The 16,403-nt window shown below is 33.3% G+C and overlaps 1 protein-coding gene across 2 annotated transcripts; it reads right to left on the bottom strand.

Moving 5' to 3' along the window:
• Positions 1-12,558: 12,558 nt before the first annotated feature.
• LOC145956511 (uncharacterized) lies at positions 12,559-14,099 on the bottom strand. 2 transcript variants are annotated; one of them, XM_083072110.1, is made up of 2 exons: positions 13,900-14,099; positions 12,559-13,815 (listed from the first exon to the last, which is right to left on the bottom strand). In XM_083072110.1, exon 2 carries the CDS (start codon positions 13,295-13,297, stop codon positions 12,791-12,793), a length of 507 nt encoding a protein of 168 aa, XP_082928236.1. In that variant the 5' UTR covers positions 13,298-13,815; positions 13,900-14,099; the 3' UTR covers positions 12,559-12,790. The 2 variants fall into 2 exon arrangements, with proteins under 2 accessions (XP_082928236.1, XP_082928237.1); XM_083072111.1 differs by having other exon boundaries at positions 13,235-13,815.
• Between the last annotated feature and the right edge of the window lie 2,304 nt (positions 14,100-16,403).

The following is a 16,403-nucleotide window of genomic DNA, read 5'->3' as shown; positions in this document are numbered from 1 at the left end:
GTGTTTTAAGAAAGAAAATTTATGAACTGTTTGAAGAGTATGAGAAAGTAAAATCAAATGAGTCAAATGCTTCAACTTCTAATGTGTCTCTTCTTCCACCACAACCAATTTCATATACAGATGATGAGAAAATACTTGATACCTTTGATGTAAGTTAATAATTTTTTTAAGTACTTTATTTAATTTCATTTTTATTTAGTAATTATCATTGAATAATGAATATTGAATTTATTTTTCTTTGTAATGTCTTAGGAATATGTTGATTATTTGAGCCAAAATGCTATTGCTAATGGAAAATCTGAATTGGATCTATATTTGGAGGAAGGAAATCTTGATCCAAAGTTTCATGAAAAGTTAGATGTGTTAGCTTATTGGAGGGATCTTCATGATCGTTATCCAAACCTCTCTCGGATGGCTTGTGATGTGTTGAGTATTCCAATCACTACAGTTGCTAGTGAATCTGCTTTTAGTCTTGGGTCTCGGGTGCTATAACTAAGTATCGCTCTACCATTCTTCCTGAAAATGTAGAGTTACTTGTAACGACCCACCTTAGGTCATCACATCAATAACCAACCAAAATAAAAGAGCATTTATAATAAAAAAAATAGAGCAAAGGCCAGCTACGCTAGAGTGTAAAAATTGTTTTCATAATAGCAGACATAAGTATATTAGTCATTCTCAGTAAAATCATACAGTCATCCAAAATATATTAACATTAACCATTAACAGAAACACCCTAGGTGCTGGTCAAGCTCTAAGCCTAGCCACTTCTCAAAGCAGCTACCCAGAAGACTCCTTGCTATCCTATGGCTTCACACCTGATCTGCTCCCCCACATAGTGAGATCATCACAGTTCCACCACATGGAAACATAAGGGTTAGCACGTATAAAACCAACCATAGTATAAATATCATTTAACAATTATTTGTTCAAACCAACATGTATTTCCAAGATAGATATAAACCAATAGCATACATATTAATTAAAGAAATCCATAACCCTAGTATACAATCCATACCATATGTATACATAATCCACATCCAAAGCAAAGTCACACCACCGTATAATCCATGATGTAACCAACACATCCAAACCAAATGTTGGCCTCAACACCTATCCAAACCAAGTGTTGATACGGTGAAACATGTCAGCAACCCATGTCTCACGCCTAACCTCTCATGGAAAGTATACAGTTGGATTACGTCGTCACGTAACCCTGGTGGGGTCACCTCATCCATCGGTATGACTCGACCCAGACCCATACCGGTAGCAAATAGATACTTAGAGGAGTACTTCAGAATCCACCTAACATCTGAAGTGGTTTACTATATAATCCTTGGAAAAGTTCCAAATTGGAAATCCTCACAATGGGATTCCGAAATTTCATATTTTCTCCAAAGATTATATCCCTGATCTCACCAAGAGATCTCCCATCCATAACCTTACTCCTCTCAGTCCTATTTACTTTTCCAAACCACATACACATAACATACTTCATAATTATATATATAAACATAATCATAACCATGTCAAATTAAATATCCAAAACAACCACCAACTTGAATAAATAACAACCATCAATTTAAATAAATAACAACCTTCATACAAACAAAATAGCATATTAAAAGTTATAATACTCCTATCATGCTCATGTATACTAGATTAAGTCTTATAAGTACTACCCATACTAGATTAATTTTATAAATGCCACCCTTACTTGGATAAACCTGAATTGAAACTCGGGCAGAAACTGAGACTATAGCACAGCTGCCTCCCCAAGGCTCCTTCCGTCTAAAATAGGGGCCGGAGCTAAAACTAGGACAGAACCTCCTCCTCTAGATTTCCCTTGGTCTTCAAAGAGAAGAAGAGGGAAAGAAGAGAGTATGAGAGAAGAGAGAATGAGAATTGAGGGGTGAGAAGTATTTCTTGGGATGGTTTGAAATGGAGAAGTGAAGGCCTATTTATAGCCTCCAAAACACATTAAAAAAATGTAAAATAATGGAGAAAAAGATAGACAAAACTAAGTGGAATGAATTAGTGGAATGAATTATAGAAGTTGGTGGGATGAATTAATGGAGTTGGTGTGAATTAATGGAGTTGGTGCCATGTTCTTTTCCGCACCGACTTTGGCTACTGATTTGGACCTTATAGACAGCCGAATCTGAAAATATTTCCTTCATGAAAGTTGTAGGATTTTCTCTTATCTTTCCATAGCCACCAAGTTTGTATCATTTTAACAACCACCGACCAAGTTATACCCCAAACACCGAGGCTTGCCAATCAGCCCAGCGAGAAACAATTGTATTAATAAAAGTCCAATTTTGACCTCCTAAACGACCGATTTTGCAAATGGCTATTTCTGCAAAAGTTGTGCGTTTTTCTCTTAGATTTCCATTGACACCAATTTTGCATCATTTGGACCATCACAGCCCAAGTTATGCCTCGGACACTGAGACTAGTCAGTCAGCCCAGCGAGAAATGATTCTAAAAAAAAATTTCACAACTATCTAATTAGATCTAACAACACACATATCTTTCTAAGCATAAATGGAGTGTGAATTATCTATAATTGAAGTAAAATATAACCACCAAATTATGACCAAATACCACATAGTAATAATGACAATAATAATAATAATAGTAATAATCATGTTGAAAACTGAGATGTTACATTACTCATTCTAACTCAAAATTGGTTACATGGTTTTGAAGAATTAGGTAATTTTTATAATGAGAAATTTCTTATTTATTTTTACAATAGCTCATCCTAACACTTTTTTTCCTATTTGTAGATGGAGATAAAATGGATATGCAAAGAGAAGAAATTGTTATTGACATTTCCGTGCAAGACTCTAATTAAGTTTATTTTGCAATACTTTCGTATGATAAAACATTGAAACTTTTTATTTTGAAGTTTGGAGTTTGATTATGGTTTGTAGTTAATTTTGTATGATGAGACATTGAAACTTTTTATTTTGGAGTTGGACTTCGATTATGTTTGTAGTTAATTTTGTATGATGGAACATTGATACTTTTTATTTTGGACTTTTATCATGGTTTGTATTTAATTTTATATTATGAGTTATGACTTATGACTATTAATAATGTTAATTTTATGACTATTATTTTATTTGAAATTTGAAATTTTGTTTGTAATTTTTTTTTTAATTTTTTGGTGGGTTGGTGGGCTGGCCTGTTTGACCCACCAACTCGTGGTGGGCCGGGCCGGGTTGGGTTGGCCCGTTTTTAAGGTGGGCCAAAGTGGGCCGGCCCACATGAGCCGGGGTGGCTCGTTTTGACAGCTCTAACTTTGTCCAAGGTTGAATCATCCATGGTCTATAACTCATCAAGCACGAAAGGGAAGTTCTGAGAAGTGCCTTCTATGCTCAATTCAATAGCAACTCTAGAGTTGAGTGAATTTTGCATTTTGTCCCATTGTTGCTTGGCAATCTATAGAGTCTAACCATCCAACAAGGGAAGGAAATTTAGGTTTATCTCTCTTCTAACAAGTTGCATCTCAATTTTGCTACTGAGATGCATTCCTTCATACTCCTAAAAGTTGAATAAGAAAGATCTTTTGTTGGAGTCATAGATAGGAGGAGTCCAGTCATCATCTATTGACATCTCCTTCTATAGGCACTCCATCTCCCGTGCTTCTTCAAAGTTGTGGAGTTTTCAAAACTTTCATCTGAGCTTTTGTGCTCAGACTCAACTCTTAGAGCTTTGCCTTGATCCCTCTTCTTGTTGGTTTAACTAGTCCTTAAAACAAAAAAATCATTTATTTTTTGATGATCCCTTTTGTTCAAATGGACTTCATGAACTCTCAGGGCACCGAAGAGCTCATCTAGTGTAAGTAAGAGTTTTAAGGTCACGAGCATCTGATATAGTGATGGCCTTTGGTCCCTAGATCTTTGGAAGACTATCCAAGATCTTGAGATTTTTTTGAGCTTTGGAGAACTCAACTCCCAAGGATTTTAGCCCATTGAGAATGGTTTGGAACCTTCCAAACACTTCATCAATGGTTTCTTTCTCCTTCATGGAGAATAACTCATAGTGACTTTAAAGAGTAGTAGCTCATTTGACTCTTATGCCTACCCTCATGAGTTATCCTGATGACTTCCCACATTTCCTTAGCAATCTTACAGCTATAGAACTTGTTGTACTCCATTCTTAACAAAGAGCAAGCCAAGATGTATCTTGCCTTTATGTTAAGCTATAAGATGTTATAGTCATCTTGCGTGTATTCACTTTTTCCCTTGGTTACAAGAACATCACCACTTACGACAATCTTCTAGAGATGATATTGGGTGGACTTGATGAACATTTCCATCTTGTCCTTTCAATAGTAGTCTTCTCCACTAAAGGTTGGTGGCCTTGTAAGAGAAGCTCATTTAGGTAGGTATTAACCTTTACTACTTCCCATCTTAGGATCTTTTCCTTTAACATAATTAGATGCTCAACCTTGTCAAAGACTAAGCTTTGATGTTGAATTGTGGAGAAAAGAAAGACACTGGAAGGGGGTTGAATAGCTAGTGTCAATCAAAAAACACTTTTGTGAAACAATGAAGTAGTATTCAAAGTCTTATGAGTGTAGAAAAATAGTTAAGAGAAAATAATACACAATGTTTTTATACTAGTTCGTCTCAAACACCGAGACTACGTCTAATTCTTGATCAACATGATCAAGTTTCACTATCTTTTATAAAGATACAAATATTCTTTCACAAGTCACTTCTAACTCAACTTAAGTATTATTTGACTTTCCTTTTCAAGCAACTACCCAAGTATTCTTTGTACACAAATCCTCTCTAGGCTTTGATAACCAAGTATTTTTTACAGTTAAACCTTTTCAGGCTCAATAATCAACTATTCTTTTATATTCAAGAATTTTCAAGCTCGAAGCAATAACACAAAGTTAAGACTAAGAAATCACTTTAGTGTTTCGTCTTATTATCAAGACGTGATACAACCAGTTTTGAGTACAAGGCTTTTTACAAAAAGAATGAGTATAAAATTTTTACAATTGATATTCTCCTTTAATTGATTCACTCATCTTTTTGAATCTTCAAGCTTCTTTATATATTTGCTTCATGAAGATAACTATTGCAAATCCTTGAGTATCTCACCGAATTGCTTCATCTGTCTTCATCTTCGTTCCTTGTGGAACAAGTGTCCTTTGGTGCATTAAACGTGAACATTAAATATATTTCCCAAATTATCACTTATTATCTAATCAAAGAAACTATTTATCACCTTTAATGTACCTAACGGAAGGAATTGTTACATGTGTAAGTCAAAAATGACTTTTTCTAAGACTTCAAATGCTTTAAGGGATTTGGTTGTCCTTTATCTAATGCAAAACATGTTTGTATTCCTTTTCTAATGCGAGTACCAAACATAAATGATGTATATTAAATGCTTTTTCCTTACAGATAAAGTAGTTCGTATGAGAGACTTGTCTATATAACTAATCGTTTATCATGATTCGCCTTATATTATGTTCTGAAAAAATTTTCTCTTGAAAATGTGTATTTAAGTTTGTTATCATTAAAACTTATATCAAGAGGAATCCAAAATCATCTTTTAATCTAATAGTGACACACACCCTATAGCTAGTGACACCATGTGTCACTTAGAACTAATTTTACCTACACTATATATAGATAAAATATATGGTATATTGTTAAAAAGTGTAGGTATAGTCTATAGTTGCACACAATATATGTTAATCTCATGCAAAATCAACACTTAAATTGTGTAGTTATATGTTAAATAAATTTATACCTACATATATTGTATTTATAGTGACATTTTTTATGTTACTATATGTAATATTTTTTGTAGTGAAAGCTAGTTTGTTTAAGCAGTGAAAATTTTATCCTAAGACTTATAGCTAGAGATGCACTTGCTATGTGTATTATCAAGCATGACTTTCCATATAATTATGCTGAATTTGAAAGGGTTTAGGCAATGGCTAAAGTGTTAAATCCTAATTTTAAACCCAATTCTAGAAACATTTCGACAGTTAATTGTAATAATATATTTTTAACTGATTAAGAAAAGTTAAAGAATGTGTTAACTACTATTTCGAGTATAATATTTTTGACTTCTAATGTATGGACAATTGTAATTACCAAAGAGTATATGATTGTAACTGTCTAACTGCTTATTTGTAATTAGTATATAAGATCAATTAATTAATCATATTATAATTTTTATTTTTATCTTCATTGTAAAAAAAATAAATTTAATTTTTAATGTATTTTTATTAGTGTAAAATAAGACTTGACCCATATAAATTAGACTAGATTGAGTTGATGTGATTCGTTTGAAACATTTACTTAGCATGTAGTCTCTTTCAATTAAATTAACACAAGACATATATAGCTACCTCCATTGTATCATTTTACCATCCAGCTAAAACAAACCCTTAAACCAGCAATGTGTATGTAGTTTTATTTAGTTGACATCATTTGTCAACCATGATCGCATGCACCTAAATGGCGTCATAAGCAAATCATAGGCAAATATTTTCTTTGGGGTCTATGTTTTCTCCTATTAGCAAAAGTGATAAGAAGAAAAAAAATATCTATGCCAAAATGTGTACGTGGCGTAAATAATATCAATTAACTAAGATATTGAGATCGCAGCATAATATAGTGCTGATATAGCAGTATAACGGTCTGAGTTTCAGAGATTGTATTTATAAATAGATAAATTTTGGAGCAAATGAGAACTTTGTAGAGGAAGACTGCACTGGATTCAAATTTTATAAGACTATTTTAATAAGAAAAAGTCTTGTAAATTTTTTTTAAAAATTGTGAAAATATAATAAATTTTTTTAAAAAATTTTAAAAAAAATTTTAAAAAAACTTTTGTAATCAAAATTTTTTAATATAAATTTTAATGAATTTATATCATAAGAATTTATAAAATTTGAATGAATTTTATAAAATTTTAAAAAAATAATATAAAAATTAAAAAAAAATACAATTAAACATAAATGATAAGGATTAAATAAAAAAAATTCATATAATATTTTCAAATTTTTAATAAATAATTGATTCTAATTTTATCTATAAAAATATTTAATAATTCAAATAATTATTGTTAAACTATACGTTAATTTGATAGATAAAGAAAAGACAAGAAAATAAAAAGAAGAGATACACAAGAGAGACAAACAGAAAATAAAGTCATATAAAATCTCAAAAAAATTTAGGTAAAATTGTTATATAGTCAATTATATATAAATTTTATTAAAAAGATATACAAAATTCGTCTTTCAAAATAATTCATTAAAATTTATATGTCCTTCAATACCAACAAACCTTTTTTAAATGAAAAAAACTTAATTGAATACAATCAAAATTTTGACGTACACCTAAATTTTTTTTAATCATCTTAATTAAATATTATATGACTTTTTTATAATAAAAAATTTTTTTAAAACCTTAATCTAATACACTCTTCTTTTTAATAATTGGTTCCCTAAAACAAAAATCATATTTAATATAATTTTATTAATAATTGAAGATACTGAATTTTGATTCAACTATGATAGTCCTAAACAACTATAAAGAATTGTCTCCAATAAAAGATCCTTCTAGTCTATGTAAAAGAAAATTACGATAATACCACTTCCTTCCATTCATCTATGTCCTGATTTTGAAAAGGAAAAGAATACCTTCCGGATATTTTAGTATTTCTTCTCTGTAGTTGGTAATGATATAGTATGATTTAAACTTGTAAATATTCCCCATTCTCCTCATAAAATAGGAATTATATTCCTGCTGCGACCATTCTCGAAAAGAACATGGAGATTCAGATTAAGAGAAATGAAAAAGAAATCAAATGTTTGAGACAGTGCAATCATTTGCCACCACATTGCTCATTTATTATACAGAATCTTTAAACATTGATAATTCAAAAAATACGATAGAGAAATGAGCATAACATTGATAACCTTGTTTCTGCTAACATATATATTTGTTGAGTTACAATGGTAAATTAGCTATCCACCTTGTGAACATGGCAAAACCTTCCTCAGGCGTGTACTCAGAAACTATATGTCCTGAACCCTGCAATTAATTACAATAATAGAAATTTAGACAACCTTACAAGATACAAATATTTCACTACATTATGTACTTTTCAAGAAAGGATAAATAGCACCAATTATTAAAAATTGGATGCTCGTACCTTCACAGTTGCAAAAGTCATTTGATTCGAGTAAGTCCTTGTTTATCTGGATGAAATGAAAATTATTCACAAAGATTTGGATACATGTTTGTTGTCTTAGGGTTTATTGGGAGAAAAAGAAAAATATAAAAATGAAACAAAGGTAAAATAGGATTGAAAGAATAGTGTGCATCTCCTTTTTCTATCTTTAAAATTTTGCCATATTTTATATTTCAATCTGGAATCTTCCATTAAAGAGAATAAAATACAATAAAATTTTCTAATTTCAAATATTTTTCAGTATAATATATATATATATATATATGAATAAAGGATAAATATAAAAAAAAATGATAAGATATAAATTAAAATTATTTGAATAATTGAATCACAATATCTAAATTAATTATCCAAACATGCTTCCACAAGACGGTGGAAGAGACAACACTAATCTTGGACATTAAACACTTATGTTGTGTAGCACCAAGGGGTTTGATAAGTAGGTATGGAAGCTGATAGCTAGAAGGAACATGAGACATTACAAGTTCCTTCTTCGTAATTAAGTCACAATCATTGGAAATATGCTTTAACCATGAGTGGTAAGTCACAATCATTGGAAATATGCTTTAACCATGAGTGGAACACCAGGTTGGCAAAAAGAAATGTTGCTCCAATGTTGTCAGAATACATGAGTGGCACCAACAATAGGAAGCTAAAGTTCCTAAAACAGTTCCTTGATCTAAAGAATTTCAGTTGTAGTTGATCCAATGATACGATATTCTGCTTCTACCTCTGTGTGTAACACCCTAGATTTCATAATTTATAATAAATAGTATTTTAGAAATTATTTTAATATTTGATATATTTATTTTAGAGTTTTAAATATTATATTTAACTTATTATATAAATTATATTTTATGCACAATACATGATTTTATGATTATTATTTTGATTAGTATTATGAAGGTAATTTTATGAAATGTATTTTATTTAATGATGCTTTATTTCACTAATAGGGAAGAGATATATTTTAATTATATTTATGTTTATTTTAAGGAAAGGGAGGACGTAATAGTCTTTTGCTAATTTTTATTATTATTAATTATTTTATTAAATGAGGGGAAGGGTTAAGGAAATTATCAGGAGTTAAGTCATTTTTACATCATTTCTATGTAACCATCACTCTCCTGACTTCATTCATTCTTACGCCTCTAAAGAAAAAAGAGGAACCTGAAGAAGAGAACCGATCAGATTCTGCTTGTGCATCTTCATATTCTCATCAAGGTAAAGGGAGAGTGAGAGACCTCACTTGGGGAAGTGGGAGTAACTGTTGGGTCATACGATTGGGCCCCAATCCCTTGCCTGATGGATGCATACAGGAATAGGCACTTTATAAAAGTTTTCTATTTTGCTTTCTAATTGTTCTGTTGCATTCCTTGTGTGATTCTGAGTGTGGATATATGTATTCAATTTCAATAATGGATATGTTTGGTAGCGAAATTGGCCCCAATCCCTTGCCAGATGCATGCTCTTACACTACTAGAAAAGTTTCATTTTCTTGCAAATTTTCCTGCAAAAAAATATTCGCAGAAATTTTTTGCGAGTTTTCTTGCAAAAAAATATTTGCAAAATTTTTTTGCAAATTTTCCTGCAAAAAAATATTCGCAGAAATTTTTTGCGAATTTATTTGCAAAAAATAATTTACAGATATTTCTTACAAATTTGGCTACAATTTTAATAATCATAGAAAATTTTTCTATGGTAAAAATTTGCAGAAAATATTGTAAGATTTTATTTTGTTTCTTGCAGATTTTCTTGCCAAAATAAATTCGCAAGTAATGTTTACTAAATGGTAGAAACATTTTGCAGGTAACTTTTCCTGCAGATTTTCTTGCAAATTAATAAAAAAAATATATTTAAATTTATAAGTTTAATATTTTAAAAAAACTTCAAGTCCCACATCGATTGAAACTAAAGCAATTAAAGAGTATATAAGTTGGGGCAACACTTACCTTACAAGTTTATTTGTATGGTTGAGTGTTAGACTTATAATCTACAATCTTAGAATTTAAAAGATTATGTATCACATGTTGGAGGCATGGAAACAAATGCTTCGGATGAATTCATTGTGAGCATTTGAAAGTTGAAAAATTATTGATAGAATTTATAATAATTTCTTTATTTTTTTCGTAAAAAATATTCCTGCAAAATTTCTTACAAAAAAATTCGTAGGAAACTTTCCTGGGAATTTTCCTACGAAATTTTTTTTGCAAGAAACTTTCCTGCGGATTTTTTTCGTAAGAAATTTCGCAGGAAAATTTCCTGCGAATTTTAAAATTCGCAAAAAAATATTATCAACGAAGGTATTACCTGCAGATAAAATTTCGCAGAAAAATTTGCAGGAACAACATTTCCTGCAAATTTTTCATAGTCGCATGTAATAAGAGAAATTCTAGTAGTGTTAGAAAAGGAACTTTTCAAATGTTTCCTGTTTTCATGTTTGAGTTTTATATTGTGTTCCTTGATGGTTGCTAAATGTGAATATGTGATAAATTTTGACAATAGACAAGTTTTGTTATGAATTGAGTGCTCTATGGATTCCTGTGAGAAACCCTATAAAGTGAAATTAGGGATATAATCTTTAGATGAATTATGAGGCATTATATGAAAAATTGATGATGGATTTGTGTTTTGGGTAATATTTGGAATGTTTTAATTGATTGAAATAATATATTAACTAGTTGATTGTAAAAAAAATGCGTGAAATCATGAAGTTGGGTCGAAGACTCTTATACTTCGTATGTTATGAATTGCGAATTGAATGTATATGATGTTGTATAATTTCCTAGTATGGTTTATGTGTTATTCTGATGTAAATGACTATGAGAAGTTCCTTTTGTATAAGATTATGTAAATATGATGTGAAAATGTGAAAAATGAACATGTTACTTATGACATGATACTATGAAATAACGTGATATGAGATATGAGAATATGTGACAAGTGAAATGATGAGTCAATGAAGTGTGAATATGTGACATGCATCATATTCATCTATGTGACAAGTATGATGTGAAGTACACCGTTAGGGAAGGCCTTCGTGGCGTAACATCTTTGGGGAGTCCTAAGGGATAGTACAATTTAGATGTCTTGATTTTGCTTGTTTGTGAGCACGAAAGATAACTTGCACAACTTCGCTATCCTAACCAGACCCTAGTAGTACATCTTTCTAGTTGAGAGTGTATCGGTAGCTCCCTACATGTACTCCTAGACTACCTTAGGTGTGTTGTTTAGGCAGCACACCAGTGATGTGATATGTGATATGTGACTGGCGCCACATACATGCATTTATGAGTCGAGTCCATGACATCATTACATGATGAATGACTGTGTATGTGTTACTATTGTATATGTAACTTGGATTTGCACCTAGTTAATGTGTAGCTATGACTGTACTTATTATAATTTGTGTGTGTGTTGTCTAACTGTTATTTTTACACCTGAACCCAAGCGAGATGTTTCTCACTCCCCTATTTGCTCTATGTGTGTCTTATTGTGTTGCAATTGATCATCAACATAAGAATGTTGGTGATGAGGCTTAGACATTATTATCGGGTATGCTCTAATAGGACATGTAACCTCGGGACTTAGTTAGGATTAATTTTAGGAAATCATTGTCTTTTGTTCGTTTTGGAAAACTTGACTTTAATTCTTTGTAATTCCGCATTTGAGATTTGGCTTATGAATTATGGATGTGAACCTTTTATTCCTTTTTTATTTAAAACAACTATTTTAACTGAAAGTTTTCATTTATTCAGAATGTTATGTGTTATATATATTGTATATTTGTGTTGGGGTAGAGGGTGTCACACTGTGGACACTAGTACATAAAGGGTCTTTTACATCGGGTATTTTGAGCCTTTTACGTCGAAAAAGGTTCTGACGTTAATACGGGAGACGTAAATTTACGTCGCCTCTAAAACGCGACGTAAATTTACGTCGGACATTATCCCAGCCCGACGTAAAAAGGGACAAAAAGCATGCCATAATTTTACGTCGGACAAGCCATGTCCGACGTAAAACTAACCCGTCAATGTATGGAGCCATGTATATATCTCTTCTTGAGTCACTCATCCATGTTTGCATATATTGCTGGATCTGGACCTGAGTGTTTCTTGATTTTTGGATGGATTGAGGCTCAATAAATCCATATACTTCTGCTTGTGCATGCTCCACACTCAATTTTTCCATGTACCTAACACAAATAATTATTATAAGTTAAATGTAATTATTGTAAATTTAGACTCATAAAAGAAAATATGACTTACATGGCCCACAACTGTATGATAGAAATATTTAACATGGAGTTTCCCCCAACAATCTCTAATGCATCAGGCATAGATATGTATAGTGGAACAGCAGCGCTATCAACTCCAAAAACTCTAATGTCCCACTGCAATTGAATTGGCTTCTTCTTTAATCGTGGTAATATGATTAGAAGCTTAGATATGGGATCATCCTCAGCTGCTGCGATATTAGCATCATCAACATGAGGTTCTCTCATGACCTCCTTACCACGATTGATAAAATCCTAAAGAAATAATCACAATTAGTTAAACAATAATAGAATTATAAGAATATAAAAGAGCAATAATATAATTACCTTTGCCCGTGCTGAAAGTGGCATGACCAAACGTTTTGGCCAAGCTAAGAATGTGCCGGTTGCCTGCCCCACTAGTTGAACCACTGTATTGGGCAAAGGCACTGGAGCAGCAGCATCTTGAACTTGGTCAACCACAACCCGTGTCCAATCTGGCTGTAGAGGGACACCATGGATGGTTGAGCCACCCTCAAATACTCGGCCAATAGCCACTAACCGTGGGGGGTCATCCTCAACATATAACTCACACTGGTTTGGTACATCAGTGTGAGTCTGATCCGGTGAGGGATCTGGAGCAGCACAACTCCCTTTAGTGCTGACTCGAACACCATCATGAGCAATTGCAGTCTGTTGCTGAGAACGAGCCAAAAGTTCAAACTTCTGTTCAAACTGTTTTTGAATATTCTTCAATTTCTCTTCAAACTGCATCTCCAATCTCTGCTCCATTCTCTGCATAACCTCTTGACTGCAAGAGTCAACAGTGCTCCTCGATGATCGGGCACCAAAGAAATCTCGGTGGCTCCAAGAACCACCAATTCCACACACACGGCCTCCGTGCTCTGGCCTTCCTATGGCCGTTGTGAGGATATCATCCCGACCATCGGAAACAAATGAGCCCTGGGTGCTCTGCTCAACTAAACCCTCCTACAACATATTAACAATAAGTATACCCTAAACTACACTTATGAATTAAATGAGTTGAAATGAAGAGTCTTAGTTTGTATATTTTTACTTACTATTTTATCAGCAACGACCCTTGCAGACTCAAAAGTCATTTGCCCATCTGATTTTGTCCGGGCTGCTATCCACATCTCATGGCGGGGAGGTGACTCCACACGGTCAGCAGACTCAACCCCTGCTGCCTCTGCCCTAGCCTTCTTCATTTCCTTTTTTTTTCTTTCATATCCCCCTCTTGACAATAGATGGGGTGCATCATTCTTGGCCTGTCGTTCTTGGGCAGCTATTCTTTTAGCCTGCAATAATACAAAAAAGAAAATGAGATTAATTAAAATATACCTTAAGTATTTGTGTCAATGTAAGAGTTATCAATAACTAACCTGCCACGAAGGGTCCAATCGAGTGGCACGAAATTGCATCCACTCCTCATCAGTGATCTGGTACTTTAGACAGGGAGTCTCATTTTGTCGCTCTCCAAATACATACTCCCGTGTCAAGAAAGTCTTGAAGTCTCTCCACCTGGTGGCCAGGGCAGATAACATCTTCCTCCTCATGACCTCAGTGTTGGGAATGTCAAAATTTTGCTATGAAAATAATAACAATTAATAAATAATGTATTTAAGTTATATAATATTCAAGGGATGTGAAAGTATATACCTGAATATCCTGCCACATGAGGTTCTTGTCAACTTCCTGAACATCATCCCATGATGGAATGATAATAGAAACATGTCGTCGAGCTAGGACTCCCAAATAACTCTTAAACTTGGCAGCATTTGGGCCTGATGCCTTGCCAGAACGAGGATCCACCTCAACCTGTGTCCTCTCCTTGGCAATGCGTCCAGCTGTCAACCCAGACAATCGGGTGACAGATCTACCTTCCCTCCTCCCACTGCCAGACCCAGAATCCTCCATAATCCTGAAAAAAATTAAACTTTCATTATTAAAACAATGAATTAACTGAATAGACAAATAAAGTAAAAAAGATAATAACAATATAGCAACAAAATAACTAATAAAAAAACAAATAATTCACAAACAGAAACCTATATGGAACAGCCCATACTAAAATCAGAACGGGCCGTTCCAGATAAACAATTTACAATACAAAAAATTTAAGCAGAACGGGCCGTTCTGCAAGGAGAACGGGCCGTTCTGCAAGGAGAACGGGCCGTTCTGCAAGGAGAACGGGCCGTTCCAGATGACTAAATAGCAGAAAATAAAAAAAATTTGCGTAGACAAGAAACTAACCTCAAACGTGTAATGTGCAGACACTTAGAGAGTTACAAACGTCCAGTGTAGAAACAAACGCACTGAGAGACTTAGAGATTGAGAGAAAAGGGATTATTAGTTTCTAAACAGGGAGCGCGGGAATGAAAGGTGGAGTGCGCGTTTGATTTTAGGGGAACTAATTTACGTCGGGTGAGGGTTGGCCCGATGTAAATTATCCCATTAACGTCGGAGCTCTCACTGTCCGACGTAAATTTACGTCAGACTACTGGGGTCCGACGTAAATTTACGTCGGACAGTGAGAGCTCCGACGTTAATGGGATAATTTATGTCGGACCCCCCTCTGTCTGACGTAAATTAGTTCCCATTATTTACCATTCTGCCACTGCGTTTTTATAACGTCGGTGGTGCCTTGTTCCGACGTCATGTAGGTGACGTAAAAGCCTCTTTTTGCACTAGTGGGATGATGTTTTGTTCTTTTTACAAGACCAATAGATAACATTAGGACCAAGGTAGATGATGTAGGTTGTAGTTGATTTCATGTCAGATAAGTCTCCACCCTAGTTTGAGTCACAAAATGCCCATAAATGAATTCCAAAAGAATGTCTAAGGTGGAGACTATAATCCAAAGTGCCCTTGAGGTAATGGAGGAAACTTTTAACATCCAATAGGTGAATATCTTTTGGAGCGTGCATATACTGTGAGAGTTTGGAGATAGAATATGCAACATCAGGTTGAGCCAATGAAAGGTATTGAAGTGAGCCAATGTGGTGATGATACTCTTGTGTGTCACATGAAGGTGTGTCACCACAAGCAACAAGATCACTCGAGGTAGACATAAACGTTGAGATTGGTTTAGAATCTTTCATATTGGATTTTTGCAAAATGTCATATATGTAATGGTGTTGTGTGAGGAAGAGGTCGTCTTGGGTGGGAATCATATCAATGTTGAGAAAATAACTAGGTGAGCCAAGGTCTTTAAGAAAGAACTTGTTTGTAAGAGAGCACTTGAAAGAAGTGAGTAATTTCAAATCATTACATGTAAGTAAGAGATCATCAACATAGAAAAGGATGTTATGACCTAGCCACTATTGTAAATGAATAGTGACTTGTCAAACTTTGAATTTGTGAAGCCAAAACTCAATAGAAATTGTTTTAGTGCATGAAACCAAGCCCAAGGGGCTTGCTTGAGGCCATAGAGTCTTTTGCAAAGCTTGTAGACATGATCAGGGAATTGAGGGTGGACGAAACTAGGAGGTTGACACATGTATATGTCCTCCTCAATGGTACCTTAAAAATGTTGAGCTTAGGAGAGCTTGAAGCCTAAAGAAGTTTTTATGATCACAACACAAGTGTACAACAACAACTTACAACTTGGAAGCACAAAAACAAAGTCAAAGAAAAGTCAAGAACATGCTATGTAATGGAGCAATGTAATAGAGTTTAGAAATTAAGTTGTTTTGAATGAGATTTTATATTGTGTGTGCTTAGTATGCTTTGTGCATAATCAAATCTATATCTAAACTAAGTAGAGAGTATATGATGATGAGTTAAAACATTGAAAAGTTATTTTGAGACTTAAAATGAAGTTTTAAGTACTAACTCAAAATAATCGATTATTTTTAAATATAATCGATTATTCCAGCAATAGGCA

This window comes from Cajanus cajan, chromosome 3 (assembly GCF_000230855.2).
Source record: "Cajanus cajan strain Asha chromosome 3, NIPB_CcT2T_4, whole genome shotgun sequence".
NCBI lineage: Eukaryota > Viridiplantae > Streptophyta > Magnoliopsida > Fabales > Fabaceae > Cajanus > Cajanus cajan.
The sequence above is the reverse complement of the archived record's forward strand: the minus strand, read 5'-3'. Positions and strand labels throughout refer to the sequence as shown.

Coding starts and splice junctions, on each gene's coding strand:
- LOC145956511 (XM_083072110.1), bottom strand. CDS start 13,297: ATGCAGAGAATGGAGCAGAGATTGGAGATGCAGTTTGAAGAGAAATTG.